At 39.7% G+C, this 16,205-nt stretch overlaps 2 protein-coding genes across 2 annotated transcripts in view; one reads left to right on the top strand and one right to left on the bottom strand.

The window, feature by feature from the left end:
* Nucleotides 1-3,929: 3,929 nt before the first annotated feature.
* Nucleotides 3,930-8,897, top strand: LOC145771547 (small ribosomal subunit protein bS18m-like). The gene is made up of 3 exons (XM_082583250.1): nt 3,930-4,227; nt 6,088-6,263; nt 7,828-8,897. Exons 1-2 carry the CDS (start codon nt 3,960-3,962, stop codon nt 6,237-6,239), a joined length of 420 nt encoding a protein of 139 aa, XP_082439376.1. The 5' UTR covers nt 3,930-3,959; the 3' UTR covers nt 6,240-6,263; nt 7,828-8,897.
* A 111-nt stretch (nt 8,898-9,008) lies between these two features.
* LOC145771546 (dynein axonemal heavy chain 5-like) overlaps nt 9,009-16,205 on the bottom strand; it is a 55,907-nt gene continuing 48,710 nt past the window's right edge. Inside the window, exons 72-82 of the mRNA XM_082583249.1 lie at nt 15,998-16,201; nt 14,809-14,915; nt 14,212-14,339; nt 13,594-13,759; nt 13,332-13,469; nt 13,003-13,111; nt 12,562-12,668; nt 11,932-12,154; nt 11,249-11,410; nt 10,686-10,870; nt 9,009-9,464 (exon numbers count right to left, since the gene is read on the bottom strand). Coding sequence (XP_082439375.1) covers nt 9,320-9,464; nt 10,686-10,870; nt 11,249-11,410; nt 11,932-12,154; nt 12,562-12,668; nt 13,003-13,111; nt 13,332-13,469; nt 13,594-13,759; nt 14,212-14,339; nt 14,809-14,915; nt 15,998-16,201 — 1,674 coding nt within the window. The 3' untranslated portion in view covers nt 9,009-9,319. The remainder of the gene's footprint in view (nt 9,465-10,685; nt 10,871-11,248; nt 11,411-11,931; nt 12,155-12,561; nt 12,669-13,002; nt 13,112-13,331; nt 13,470-13,593; nt 13,760-14,211; nt 14,340-14,808; nt 14,916-15,997; nt 16,202-16,205) is intronic.

Below are 16,205 nucleotides of genomic sequence, written 5' to 3'. Positions count from 1 at the left end.
GGCTGGTCAATAAGTGGTCTTGTTGCACCTGGGATGGCGGCCTCGTTGTGGGGGGAGCGTTCTTCTCGGCTGTCGGCGCGGTGCTGGGCACTCACTGGTGTGGCGGGCTATTGCAATTCGCTGGCCATAGCGGTGTGGCTTCCACGCTAGCCATTTAGACCATCCAATCAACTATATGTTTCTCGGCAGCCGTTTTGCAGCAAGAATTGACATCGACAAGAATTGAAATGGTTAGTGTGGAAGCTGCACCGTTGTGGTTGGCGGGTCGCAGCTGCTCGCTGTGCTGGTGGGTGCTCAACCTTGTGCTGGTGGCCGGGAGGGGCGCTCCTTTCTTCGCGGTGGGTTGTCGTCTTAGGCGCGGCAGGACCGTTTTGATTGGTTTGGTGAGGATTTGTGGTCCCATTGCTTTCGTGTTGGGCCTGCTAGTTCTGCCGTGGAATTGTTTGGGCTTGGTGGGTATGTTGCAGCGAGGGGTGGAAGTTGGGTCGCGGACTGGTGGAGCCGGCTTGCTGGGGGCAGCCGGGTTGCATAGTTTTTTTGGACGTTTAGCAGCGTGGGGGGCGATGCGGGATTGTGCATTTTTGCTGCCTGGGTGGTCTTGGCCTGGCAAAAGCTTTTCAACCAAACGACAAGCGCCCTTAGGTTGCATATTACTTGTCGAATAGTTTTTGTACGACTACACAAATCACTTGGTTTATATTTTACATCTTATTATCAATTATGATAGCCTATTTGGAGAGTTTGCGCAAACACTTTATTTAATTTTTCAGAAACCCCAATTATGATGTAATGTTTCTTCCCTTATACCCTAGTCCTCAATTATGGTGGCCTTTCATTACTAAAACCTACTATTATGACACAAAAATGCGGTTGAGATTGGATTCTTGAATCTTTAATAAATTATACCAATTGAAAGCTTTTTTTAATAGTTTTTATGCAAATAAGGTAAAACTTAACATTTGATATAATACCTTGCAAATACCAAAATTGCATCTTTTTGTAACACCAAAGTATCGGCCAAAATATCAGTATCGGTATCGGCCTAAAAAAGTGATATCGGGATCGGTATTGGCCACAATATTGGTATCGGTACATCTCTACTTCAAACCAAATTGCCTGTTAAAAAACACTGCCTAAAAGTAATTGACATTGATGAAACCATTTTTTTAGGCAGTGGCTATTTGACTGGCGCCGGTCTTTGAATCTGACACATTATTTAACTGGTCACGGCGTCACTATATAGGCACTTTTTTTCTTTTTAAAGCAAAAGACGAGAAGCGCCTATATAAGTTCTAAATTCGACGACTGTATTCAACTCGATCCGTGGCGCGTATGATATTTCTCCGCTTGCTATTCCAGAGGGAATGAGTTTGATACTACCCGGAAGCGTACCTTTTTTTTTAGGCTGTGGCTATATTTACACTATATAGTGTAATAATAGCCTCAATAGTGTTGCCAGATAAGGAATTCTGCCCTAATTTAAGAAAATTTTAAAGCTGTTGAAAACAAAAACCTGTATTTTGGAAATTTTTTTTAGTCCTGGTAAGATTAAAACCCTAATCTTATTTCTAACTTCAACCCTTACCTTAACCCTTCCTAACTTTAATCCTAACTGTGGCAACACCTGATTGTGGAAAAATAGCCACTTCCTTTTTTTAAACTAAATTTTGACCCGAAGTGCATTTTTTTAGTCAATTTTTAATTTGAGTTGCCTACAGCCCTATTTTTTATGTCTTTTCAAATGTGAGTAACAAAGTTAGAGTTTTTTTAATTTGCTGGAATTGGAGATTTTCTCTGGGTACCATTACCATTTTTTTAAAAGAAGCATTGTATATAATTAACTTGTTGAGAGCAAAAATGTACCGTAATGCATCGTTCGGCAAACACGGTAACATCCTCTTATGACGAAAGAAAAATTACCGTACGCAGAGAAAATCTCAAATTTCAGCAAATTAAAAAAACTCTTAACTTTATTACTCTGTAGGCAACTCAAATTAAAAATTGACTAAAAATATGCCCTTCAGGTCAAAATTTAGTTTAAAAAAAAGAATGCTTCCGGGTAGTATCGAACTCATTACCTCTGGAATAGTAACTGGAGAAATATCATACGCGCCACGGATCGAGTTAAATAAAGTTGTCAAATTTAGAACTTATATAGGCGCTTCTCGTCTTTTGCCTTGAAAAAGAAAAAAAGTGCCATATAGTGACGTCATGACCGGTTAAATAGTGTTTCAGATTCAAAGACCGGCGCCGGTCAAATAGCCACTGCCTTTTTTTTAAAGAAGTATATATATAACTGTTTAGAGCCACAAAACTAACTTGTTGAGAGCAAAAATGTAATGCGCTGTTCGGCAAACATGGTCACATCCTCTTACAATGAATGGAAAATTACCCAGAGAAATTCTCAAATTCCAACAAATTAAAAAAACTCTAACTTTATTACTCATATTTGAAAAGACATAAAAAATTGGGCTGTAGGCTACTGAAATTAAAAATTGACTACAAAAATGCAGCAGCTTAACGATTGAATCACTTCGGGTCAAAATATAGTTAAAAAAAAGACTGATTGCGGGTTGTATCGAACTCACTCCCTCTGGAACACCAGCCCAAGGACTATCGTACTCGCCACTGACCGAGGTAAATATGATTGTCGAATTTAGAACTTATATCTAGGGATTTTTTTCTTTTCTTCTCGTCTTTTGCTTTGAAAAAGAAAAAGAAAAAAGTGCCTGTATAGTGACGTCATGACCGGTCAAATAGTGTTTCAGATTCAAAGACCTGAGCCGTTCAAAAATAGCCACTGCCTTTAACTTGGCACTGCAGCACGTCTATGAAAACAGTCAAGTTGAAGATATGCAATGAAGTTGGTATGATCTCTTCCACAATCAAAAGAGCATGTTTTGAAGAGTGTTGTTAGTGAAGAGTTCTTAAATTTAAGTGACTGAGTTAAGTCACTGGACGTGTCACTGTGAATTGTGTAGTGTTGCAAGCTGTGCACCTAGCAAGAGCTTTGCATAGAGCAGGAACAAAGGCATCTGTGGATGCTAAGGTCTTTCAGTCACTTTTAGTAATTTTACATTTCTTCTGTGCTTGCAAGTATTCTGTTATTATTTGAAACACTGGTGCCTTAGTTTCCAAACCCCAATGTAGTATCATAAATCTTGCTATTGCCAGTCCACTGGAGAAGGAACTATGAAAACACTGTTAAGCTGCTGAATTGCAGAGGCTTTTTCACTCGTTTGGCAGATGGCAATTTGAAACAACACAAAAGCAAGTGAATTCATATTTTTTCTTCCTCCTTGTTGATCAACTTTATAATATATATACAAGCTTTAACAGGCAATAAATGAGGTGGTGAAATGATTTCAACAAAACAAAGAGCACAATTCAAAATTATTTATGGGGTTGTTTTTGAAATAAAAAGAACATTTTGCAGCATAAATTCTCATGTTGTTACTGCACATCATGCAGATGTGATTTTCAATCAATCTGCTGCAAAAGAAAGCTTACAGATAGAGTCTAATTTTTATGCTTACAGATAGAGTCTAATCACACCAGTCTAGCTTCTGGAAAAGTAATCTATGAAAATCTTGACTGCTGTAGTCAGCTGCATCCTGCATCTGAATTGATTTCATATTTAATTTTACTCTCATTAGATGAAAGTTTGCCATGTTTTTGTAAGGCTTTATTAATGATTGCCGCAATCTCTGCTTAGCTAAAAGATTATTTTCTCCATGCAGCAGGAACCTTTGCCTAATTTCTGGTAGCCATAACTATTGAATGGTCTTTTGTAAAGAAAGATATCAGCTCTGTTATTGACAGTTTTAGAAAGCGATCAATCTGGTAAAGAATTTTTTTTTTGTATTTACTAATCTTGTATTTTTTCACAAAATTGCATGTTCTAACCATTGTGTTTTTAACTCAAGTTTTCAACTAATAGGACTTTCAACTAAGAAAACATGTTAGTTTTTATTATTAATCAAAGCAAAGGCTTTAATAAGTTCCGAACATTAGCTTCTCAGTCCATGCTTATTAGTCAATCAAAAAATATTTCATCAAATTCCGGACCAGCTGATATTGATGCTCCTGTTGTAATGGAAAATCCTTACAAAACTCCAGTAGATCGATGTCTATTATGTGGTGTTCATGTTGACTATAAAAATGTCCAACTTTTGTCACAATTTGTTTCATCATTTACTGGATTATGTGTTCCTCAAAAAGCATCTCGTAAGTTTATGAGAACTTTGTGCTTTATTTAGACTTGTGGAATTTTAGTTTTGCTTTAAATGTTATTGATAAATAAATACAGCAGGTTTTATGCCATCAAGCACACAACAATTGTGTATTGGATTGGATGTCACTACTTTTATGACTTTTGTAACCCAGTTGTGATTCTTCAGAGTAGATTAGAATTCGGCTATCATGGTATCTGTTGCAAATTCCCGTAATTTAATGGCAGGTAGAATTTGGGGAGCTGGTACACAAGTCCCCCCCCCTGGTAACTCATGACAAAGAGGAATTGACCAAAACATGTGGATTGAAGTGTGTGAACAGTAAAGTAGTTTCACCCTATATGTTTGGTGGAGTCCTGTCTTTGTCATAAGTTACCAAGTGAGGGGGGACTTGTATACCAGCTCCGAATTCGGCTATATTCGGTTGTGCAAATTTTTTAATTTGTCATTTTTAAAGATAGTTTTTTTGAAACATTTTTATGTTTGCATTCATCAAAAGGAACAGCAGCAATCAGCAACAGTTGTGTTTAACTTCAGGACAACACATTAATTTGGTTAAACGTTGTTTAAATAGTTGAGATGGGTATTACTCTTATGCTATGAATCAATAACTTTTTGCTGTAACATCATCTACAACATTGTGAAGAAAGGGGCGTTCTTCCCGGCTATCAGCACAAGGCTGAGCACTCACTAGTACAGCGAGCAGCTGCGATTCGCCAACCATAACGGTGTAGGTAGCTTCCACGCTAGCCATTCAGACCATCCAATCAACAATATGTTTCTCGGCAGCCGAGTTGTAGCAAGAATTGACAGCGATAGACACGTGTTTCGCCCATGAGGTTGGGCTCATCAGTATCGCACCGTATTCTGCCACAAATTTATTCGACCACCGGTTTACCAGTCAGTTTAACTCTTATCTTTGTGGAAACAAAGAAAGAGCCAACAAAACCAGCAGGCGCCAGGGCAGAGGACATTGTGAAGGAAGGGGCGTTCTTCCCGGCTATCAGCACAAGGCATCAAGGCTCTTCCCGGCTATCAGCACAATGTCCTCTGCCCTGGCTTTGAACTACTTGCTACAAATCGGCTGCCGAGAAACATCATCTACAACATTTTAACGTTTTTGTAATCATCGGTTGTAATGAAAAGACTTATTTGTTTGTAACATCAAACTGGCAAAACCAGCATTTGCCTCAGTTTGTTCAATTAGATAATTTCTGTTTATTGTATAATCCAGCGAACCCTAACCTTTTTTTTATTACGGACTGGTTTTAAAGTGAAAATAGCTTCGCGGACCGGCGATAGAAAAAATGAAGTTTCACATTTACTTTCATAAGATTTAATTTTTGTAGCGGTTAAAATATAATTCAAGTTATTCAAACAAAGTACCGTAGCTTGATTTTTGAGGAGCTCCTCTTAAAACTTTACTGGTACACTACTGTATTCCTTGAATGCGTTTTCTGAAGCCATGCATTCGCATTTCGCAATGCCACCCGAGAGATGGACAACATGGGAAGGAGTAAGCAAGAAAAGTTTGTAAAAATGTAGAACATTTACATATTTTTTTGGGTAGCATGTGACCAAGTTTTCTCTCCCTGGATCTGTCAGCTGCTTTCATAGATATACAGCAGGTTATAGGTGAGATTCCTACGTAGTAGGTGCATGATCGCATTTGCTTTCATTGTAATCAATTTATTTTATGGCTAAGGACATATTTTCAACCAACTCAAACACTTACCACCATTTTGAACAAGTGTTTTCGCGACCCGGTGGTTGGAGACCCCTGGTATAACCTTACCATCGATGGCTTAACTTTCTTTAAAAAATAGTTCTGGAATGTTCTTACTTTTTTTTGCAGCTTTATGCGAAAAAAAATATGAAGAAGTAAAAGAGGCCATTACTATGTCACAGAGGTTCGGGTTCATGCCTTTTGACGTCAAGGAGTCTGTGTTTCTAAATGATCCAACATTTCATACACTTGATATGAAAAAAATCAAGAAGAGAGACTAGTTAAACAGGAATACATATCGAACGGTAAGGATTTATCTTCTCTATTAAAGAAGACTTCTTTCGAAGCTTAATCTTTAAGTTTTGCATACTTGTAATGGCTTTGAACTACTGACGCAGACCTTGTCACGTGGAAATGTTGCCTGAAAATTATTCCAGCCTCTACCTGCGCTGAATAAAAAGCTGCTCTCAAAGTGCGTTGCTCTGGTATTGCATACCCTGGGAGTTGAACCAGTGTTGCTTGGTTCTGCCGTTTATTTGTTGGCATTGCCAGGCTAGTAGACAAAAGATTGAAGGTTCGGATTCGCTCATTGGCATGCTGCTAAACCCACTACATTAACTTGCGATATTATGTCGTTAGGATGTAAATAAACTGGAGGCTCTGCGACGAAGTTACTACAAGAACAAGTCACAGTCGTTTACTTATAGAGGCCTCTCTCACGGAATACGCCTAAATGAACATCTTTCCGTTTAGCAGCACCTGGTGATCTGAATACTGAATAGCCTGTATTTATATAGCATTTCAATATCAAGAGAAAAGCGTCTGTCAACCTCGGTGACCGGACCTTTGTCACTAGTGGTTGGTGGCCTCTACAACAATGATCATAATCGGTCTTGCTTGGCCCTGGGTGAACTACCCCGGATGGGGTAAACCAGAAATTTCTAGAGGTAATCGTTGGTGCTCATGACGTTGGAAGCACACATTTAAGAAAACAGTACACTCTATGCTTTGTAAAATCTGTATATACTTGTTGCCTAACAATGTTCTTTTTATTTTCTATAAACTAACAAAAGTTATAGTTTTTGGGCAGCCGATTGTAGCATCGAATAGACAGCGATAGACACGTGTTTCGCCCATGAGGCTGGGCTCATCAGTATTGCGCCGTATTCTTGCCACTTAGGTAATCGACCGCCGCTTTACCAGTCAGTTTAACTCTTATCCTTGTGGAAGGAAAAGAGCCAACAAAACCAGCAGGTGCCAGGGGTAGGACATGTGAAGAAGGGGTGTTCTTCCCGGCCATCAGCACAAGGCTGATCACTCGCTAGTACAGCGAGCAGCAGTAACGCTTCGCTAACCATAACGGTGTAGCTTCCACGCTAGCCGTTATGGTTAGCTAGCTTCACAAAAGTTATAGTCTTGTTAGTTTTAGTGGGAAACTGTAAAAGTTTTCTCATTTTTAAAGATATTACTTACATTAGTAGACGAATTGGCTAATGTAGGTTTTAGTGATCTTTCGTATGGCTTCTGGGTATCGGCATCGCTACCGGTATTCACGAAAATTTTGCTGACTACTGTAGTCCATAACCCCGATGGCAAGCCAACCGTTTTTACATTGATTCAACGTCTGCAGACGTGGACCACTATGTCACAGGAACTTTATTGCAGGCGCGATGCGCTCTGCGAAAAAACAACCGTAGCCTAGCCTGCTCTCTAAGAAGTCAAATGGTAAAAAAGTGTTTAGGTCTAAGAACCTAGGTTACAAATTAAAAAAAAAACTGCATATACCGGTACTATTTTATCTTGATCATTTTCACTCATAGGCATTCATGCATCGTGCAACTACACGCTCATCACTTGGTTGTTTTTCAGAAACTACGTCATCGGTGACGGACACGTCATTCTGCTGTTATGTTGAAGTCTCTTCAAGTTACCGAAACAGTAGAATTAAATTATCAATACTTTATCGAAACCTCGCAACCATGGAAATCTGCGGCAAAAGAGAATTGGAATTCAGCAACTCAAAGACACTTTGGCAACAACAAATCAAGCTTGGATCGCGCTGCATATCAGACGATTGTTACGCTCACACAGACAAACGATGGAATGCTTTCTTGTGTCATTTTCTTGACCAAGTGATATTTTCCAAGCAGTAAGATTGCGGCAAATTTTTGGTGCAGTTGGCTGAAAACCGTATAAAAAATGCAACTTCTCTTCGGGCGTGTAGATTCTACTTTTGGTAGCTACTGTCATGAATCCAGTTAGCATTTGTGTTTAGTCAGAAACAAGCAAGAATCTGGCGCAGTAGTAATGACATCCAAGCATCGGGAAATGAGAAGATGAGGTTCTTATCATACTAACCCTTTGACACTGACGACAGTAGGGTGGCCAGTTCCTTTCTCTCGACCGCCTTTCCTTCAGCAATTATGCCCACCCAATTTATGTCACCTTGGGTAGATGTGTGTTTCAACAACCAGCTGAAGCCGGGAGTCGATAATATGCGGTAGCCAACTTTTTTAAAAATTGGTATACTCTTTGTGACCCCTAAAATTCGTCACGCGAACCTCAGTTTGAGAAGCTCTGGTATAGGCTAGTAGCCCGTTTATTGAAATGGCATACGTCATGAAATGAGCCCAATGTTATTCCACGGACCTCAGTAGCCTAAGTTATAAAATTTATTTTTAAAAGCTGAAAGTTAAGCAACCTGTAACTTAATGCTGCGAATAAATTATTACAGTTGCACAAAAGCAAAAAAGTGTTGCTTGGTACTTCGACGACGCACAAGCGTATATTCTTGAATTAGATATTTTGAAATGTATCGATGTTTGCAAGATGAAACCCAGATTGCTCTTTTTAGTCACAAGAAACGGTTGGTCATAGCTTGTCAATTGTTCGACAAAGCACATGTCCGACCGTTTAAACAATTCAAGCAAACTGGTTCTGTCATTTGTTTATTGCGCAAACTATTTTTTTTAAAGGTTGTATAAAAATAAGATCTTAAACAAGAAATATTACGTAATGGATTGAATTGTCCATGCATAGCCTACAAAATGAAAACGAATAAGAGACAGAAGGCTATAGTAGGCTATATATAGACATAAAAGCTACAAAAATGGCCACACCAGTTTGTTGATTAATCTACTTTAGATGCATCAATAAATTTCTTAAACCTGGTAGGCTACAAGCGAGCGAGTAACCTCCAAGACATGGCCATGGCGTCTAGTGCAAACCAATAATCATGTAATTGAACAAAAAATAAACACATCTTTGAAACAAATTGTTTGTCTAAAAATCTAAATGAATTCTGGGACAATTCTTCAGGAAAACCAGTGAACCGTAACAAGTCGCAATGACGTTAATATCATCAAAACGGACGAACAGTTGCTGTGAGACCACGAAGCGCCCATCTTGAAGATGCTACTGATTCGCGGTTGACATCGAGCTCAAAGACCGGATCTCGGCGGCTGGAACAGGATACAAACACCGGACAGGAATAATAATCCACCGGCCTGTAGCAAGAGTTGGATCCGTTAGTTTCTATCCGGGACCAGCTTCTTCTTTGAGATGCATCTTGGCACCGTAATCGCATGATTAAGTTTACTGGTTGCCAGGTAATTATGATTCATCGAGTTTAAAACGTAACTAAAAACACCACAGCCTACTTGTTTATCGCCGGCGCCAGAATTAGCTTCAGCTGGTAGGCTATTAGTTTGTAGCAGGCTACCACTACAAGGAAGTTTGTAAAAGTTCAAAAAAAAAAACCGCTAGTAGCCTATTTTCGGTCAAGTAACTTACAAGTTACAATTGCGTGACAAACAATTCGTTTGCCTTAAAAATAGCTACAGTACCGTAATATGACGTATCGTGAGGGGCAGTTGAAACATCACATCTTCATGTGAGAGGTGGGACTGGCATAAGCGTCATACTTCGATATAGGCTACCAGTAATCTAAACTTTCACGACAAATTTTTGCATTCCATACTAAAAAAAATAAAAGCTATAAAACAGCGTCAAATGATGGTTGAACAGAACCTCACCTTCCACTCAGTCATTTTGAGATAAAAGTTTTAAAAATGCAGGTACAGTAGAATTCGCCTATAACGGCACCTTTAGGGGATTGCAAAAACTGACGTTATAGCCGAATTGACGTTATAGACGAACCACCGCAAACTATTCCAAAACTGTCTTTTGATTAAAGAAAGAGGTGTATAATCCAGTCAGGTTCTACAGGATCGTCACCATCATCATCGGCCTCCTCTTGTACGACATCTTTTGCGGCAGTTTGTACATGTATGTCATGCAAAATGTCGCTCTCTGTTACTGTTTCACGAGTTATGACGTTTGCATCAGTTTCGAGATTTTTCACGCGGGAAAAAAATTAATTCAGTTAATTAAAGTCCCTGCTGCGAACGACGTAGCAAAATAAAGGGAAGGCATTTTGCAAGCAGCAGCGCTAACTGGATTAAAAGACTGACCGTTCGTGGTGAAGCTGATGGCTTAAAATGACGTTATAAACGAACAAAAGACGTCTGGGGACCAATAAAGGGTGCTGTTACATGCGAATTGACGTTATAGGCGATGCTGTTGTAGCCGAACTACAATGTACGTAAAAGATAGGAATTCTGCCGGGACCGAGCGAAATGTGACGTAATAGGCGAATTGACGTTATAAACGAAGCCGTTATAGGCGACTTCTACTGTACCCTAAGTAAGAAAGATTTGTTGACTCACCTTGTAATCTCGCTGCCACTTCCGTACTTCACTGTTTCAGTTGTGAACGTGACGTGGATGACAGGGAGGGAGATTGGTCCGTGTTTCGGGGGAGAGTCCAACATTTCCCCGCTGGTTTTGTCCCATCCACAGCCCCACAGATAAACACCATGCAAGAAGAAACCTTCCGCAGGTGGATCTCTTAACTGAAATCAATTGATATCAATTCAACCATCCGGAAAGGTCATTGAGAGTATCGTCTTCCCATAAGACTACCAACATATTTGTGGTATGATACACGACAAATGTTCTTTGGACTTTGGTAATGAACTAGTTTCACGTAACCGACAAATGACAGCCTCATGTTATTGCGGATTTAAAACCAGAAATAGTGCAGCAAGATAATCGAATAAAATACATCAGACTACGCCTCCGGTGCCTTGTGCCCAACTGCCCATTAACTTACGTAGGCTACATTTAGCCTAGCAGTAAGATTGCAGCAAATGCTGCACAATATGATAGAAACTTTCAAAACAAGTACGACACTGATCTACACAATCCTGAACTTAAGACACTGAGCTTACATGATCCTTATCTCTTTGTGTGACTTCAATGTGGAAGACGATGTTGTCCATGTTTCCAGACTTTTCGATGTGGGATCGGATGGCCTCCTGCTTCAAGGCTGATACCAAAGCGTGAGGATTGAAGAAAGCACCAAGCCAATAAGCCGCCACTTTGTCTTTTCCCTGGGAACACAAGCAAACTTACATAAAGTAGAATTTATCCCTGCAATAAGTTAATGCCGTTTCCGAAGCTATATTATGTAAATTTTACATGTTTGTACAGGGTTCAGACCACTGATATCATATAGCCGGTCGCTTAGGTTAAAAATTTCATTCGCCTTTGTGTTCATTTTTTTTTTGCTTTGTGTATGATATGATCTTCCCTCCACAGCCAAGGACCTCTGTTGCTCTTGTAGCAACTATTCCTTGAACTAGATTTAAGTGACAAGATTAATAAATATTTGTAGCGAATCGGCTTTGAAGTATAATTTCTTTATCTTTAACAGCGATATATTTACAATCATACAGGGTTAGGTGTTTATTCATAAAATTCTCAAGAAATTGCCTTTGCAATTGACTATTTACTCGACTAGACCACACAAACGAGAAGCCGAGCGGAAAGGTAATCATTTCCCAAAACGTCACGACGTTAAGTGAACGATTGCAGTTCTTAGGTGCCATTAGCCTACTCCATTCATTCTTACCACTGCCAGGATCCTTTCAAAGTGGCTGACTCTCGTTGCAATGTCGTTCAGCCATTGAGATAGTGACGTCGTATCCGGTGGAGCGGTGTCTCCCGCTATCGCCATCCAGCGGCTTGGTATTCTCGATCTGCTCAAGTCGTTAGCAATCTTTACGTCATCGTCAGACAAGCGGTTACCGAATTGATCCAAGCTCTCCACGGAGGCTTTCACTGCCAACAATCCCCTTGAAGTATACAATATGGTCAATCGCGACAAGAAAGCAGAATATTAATCGAAATTAAAATTCAGAAAAAAGTGTGGCTACAAAAAAACATTCTTTAAAGTTTGCAGTAGCTTAGTTACAAGAAATTGTTGGGTAGTTGTTTCTCAGGGATTTCTATCTGTCAAAAACATCTTACGCGACTTACTGCAATTGATTTACATACTCATCATTTCTGTAAAGTTTTAAGCAGTATAGCCAATTGAAAGACACGAAGCCAAAACATTGTATCTTTTATCAGTAATGAAGTAAAACAAAATGACTTCTTTCAACCTTCGTTCAGGAGGCTACTCGATGCTGTTGAAAATGAAGAACACCGTGGTGTGTGATAATTCCAAGCTGAAGAAGTGTGCGCTATCACTTAAACTTACCTCTTGATTTCCGTGAGAAGCTTCTGAAGTTGTTTGAGTTCGCTTTGAAGTAAAAGATTAAACGGCGTCGGCCCACCGAGCTTTCGCACCCTCTCGCTGACGTATTCCTGCAGTTAAGGTTAAAATCTGGTTTTGTGGATTAAACAAACCAGGAGAAACAACGATGGAGCCAAACGAACATGATCACTGTTACACAAGACTGAATAACATTATAGGGCATCAGTCTTTATTAACATAATAAAGCCCAAAACGTGTAGCCTTTTTTCATCAAAAAAACATATTGCACAAAGATAGTTGCTGAAAGTTAAGCAGCAAAAAGGAACTGGCCTATGGCCATCTGACTATTACTGTTATGCACGCCATTAGTGTAGAGCAGTAAGATAGCCTCTATGTAAGTATTTAAAATCCTTATCAGCCCTTATTTCCAGGACCATATCTTACCTTACTCCACGCTTTTGGTACTTTTGGCAAAGCGTTGTAGCAAACTTCCCACAATTCGACTTCTTTTCTACTCCGTATCAAAGCATGCGTGTGTGTTGCAAATATGCCCCTGAGACAAGAAATACTATTTATTGATCATGAGACCGTTGAACAATGTCACTAAGCGTCTTTCCGAAGTCACAGCCGCACACTCTTGAGCGGTGTTGAACCGGCGTCCTATGGAGCACCACACTAGGACTTACATGGAGCACCAAATGGATCATTCCAATATCTGTAGACTTTTCAGTATTGTCCTCATAATAAAGAGGCAACAATCTCAAACTCTTTACCTTGAGATAACCCAGGGGTGGGAACTGGTATTGCTGATGGAGGTCTGTGGGGGCACGTTCATGGTAGTGGGGGGCCGGGGGTACAATTTGTGAGAGAGCGTGGTTGATTCGGGAAGAAAATCGTAAATGTTGTTCAATCTGGAAACATTGAAAAACAAATTACGTCTAATGTACGTCGATTACAAGCAAAATACAAAATATTGAAAAATTTTGAACTTATTAATCACAAAAGAAACGCGGCAACTAAAATACCGAATCTCACCTTGTGAAAATATATTGGTCGTCGCCCAACACCGCCTCTGGTGTTGGATGAAGATTGCACGCTTCAGCGACATCTAGTGAGTGATGATAAATGGAATCAATCGCCTGCACGAGGTTGCTTTGCTTCACGCTGGGTGCGAACAAGACCGAGGGAAGACGGTATTTGACTGCAAGAAGTAAAAGCATGAAGTTGTGGAGGAAAAGATTTAACTGTGTCACTTGATGAAGTGTAACACAACGTTAGCTGCATGCATCAAATACGCAATATTGGTAAAAGTGCTTATCAGACGCAAAAAGAATTCATGAAAAATGTTAACAACATCAGTGTAATGTACAATGTTGCTGTTGAAAGTACCAGCGAGAAAAACGGGATAACTAAATCTTTTTTATCTTACTACTTTTGTAAAAGCAAGCAGGCATGAGCAATCAATGTTTTGCATGGATGATCCGAGCCATAAAGTTGAAAAGGTCACATATGTACAATGTACATCTTTGTCATACACAAAGAATAGTTCCCATAACGTGCACTGGGTGGTGGTAGAGCTGTCAAGCAAGTTGCGACAAGTATGACCTTTTTTAAAGCGGTTAGGAAATGAAACGAGTTTGAAAACGTTTTCACCTCGAGGAAGCTCAAACTCTTTCTTGACAGAGCTTGCAGCGAGCCAGTAATCCACCAGAGAGTTCAAGCTGAGCTGGTCATAGCTGTTGGTCACCAGGCTGCCATATATCAGTTCTCCAATTTGGTACCTAAGGAAAAATAAACGTTTTTATACTTTATTTCACCGCAATAAAAACGTTTTTGAACATGGCTTGGCATTAGAGGGTTTGGGAGATTGTTTGTTACAGTCTTGTGCGATTTAAAGTTTGCTTTGAAATTAGCATCATATCATGGAGAAAGATGTCGGATCGTCCTCGGACTCAACGAAATCTGTTTGACATTTGTAAGTTATCCCACATTTGATTGATCATGAAACGTGTAGGCTACATCGCGGCTGGAGCTCAGAGTCCTACGTTCAAAAAAGACGAGGAAAGATGTTCACTGTAGCTGAACAAATACTGAGAAAACATTGTCAAGAATGAAGTTTCAAAACACACAGAATAATATGGATATTGCACAAAGTTTGCCTCCTTCAATTCTGTAAATGGCTAAAGCCTATTTGAAAGGACTTGGCGATGTTGATCCAGATTACGCAGCTTTCTATCAAGATCAGATCACCTGAGTCCGGACCAGGATATGCTCCTCAACATCACGTTGCCTCCAGCTTCAAAGTTGGCTCCGGATTGAATGTCACTGAATTCTTTGGTTACCACGGCAACCGCTGCCTGAAAAGAAAACCGATTTCAATGACGCGACTTTTGCATACGGAAATGACGTCATCAATTTTGTTGGTTTCTATTTTTCTACGTTAAAATGATATTTCATATTAATAAGATTAAACTGAACGATGAATGTACACACGTGGTTTGGACTGGTGCGACGTGCGTATGCTCAATTCTCGTATTTATAAAAATTATTTCAAAATTTGACAAAAAAAAACATTTACCAATCAACAAAAATGTTTTAAAATTGACTTTTCACATCATAAAAGTTAACTAACGAAACCAAGTGAAGTGTTGGAAAATATGCAAATACCAAAAAGGGAAAGCAAACCTAAAATTAAGTGGGATGTTGGAATTAGAATATTTCTGTGCTTACAGTATCGAGAAAATTAATTTATAGAAGGCTTATCGGATCGCTTTTATAAAAAATGTAGATGAGAAACAACAGAACATAAGTACTGTGCAAAAAGAGCAAACAAAATAAAAAATATAACCAATTCATTCATTCATAGCTTGTCATGTCAGTGTCAAAGTCAGATAAGAGCATTTTCTGTAATGTTTTTTAGGTCATTGTGATCACAGGAAGGGCTAAGGGGCAGTTGGTACGGATGTGCTTCATCGTGTAATTGTCTAAGCTACAATCACACATTGGGTCGGGAGTCATCTTCCATCGAAAAAGATTGGTTTTATTTCTGTTGACTCAGCAGCGGGCTCTATTAAAGCAGCACCACTCTCTTCTCTCAAAGGTGAGAGCTTTTTGGAGGTATTCGGAAGAACTTGAGATAGCAGTAGGCCATCAAACTCGAATAATCACTGTTCTAATCGAGCAGTTGCCGCGCTTGTGTGTTCTAATAGGCTAACGTTGACGAAGGTCTTGGCAATATCTGGGGTGTGGTGTTGAGATTAGTCTTCTGTGAAGGATTAACTGGATCTTCACGTGAAGGCTCTCAACATGATCCAATTAAATGACGTAATTAAATCTACAAGATGTTATAGGCATCATGAATTGCTGGTGGTAAAGGTGAAGCCAGCGTGGACCAAAATAAGTCACAGGTTTACTTATTCTCTTTATTGTTCATAGCAACCTTCAATTGTTGGTGATTGACGTCAGCAAAGGCATCTGCCTGCAGCCATCCCACGTTGGAGGGGAACCTTCCTCGGAGCTGGATGGCGCCATGCAGCAAACACACGTTGTGTAGGCATGGCAACCACTCTGGGCGCGATGACGTGTTGATGACGTCGCTGGTGACGTGGGTGGACATAAACCGCAAGAGATTGTCTTTCATTCCCTGA

This window comes from Aplidium turbinatum, chromosome 6 (assembly GCF_918807975.1).
Source record: "Aplidium turbinatum chromosome 6, kaAplTurb1.1, whole genome shotgun sequence".
Taxonomy (NCBI): domain Eukaryota; kingdom Metazoa; phylum Chordata; class Ascidiacea; order Aplousobranchia; family Polyclinidae; genus Aplidium; species Aplidium turbinatum.
The sequence above is the reverse complement of the archived record's forward strand: the minus strand, read 5'-3'. Positions and strand labels throughout refer to the sequence as shown.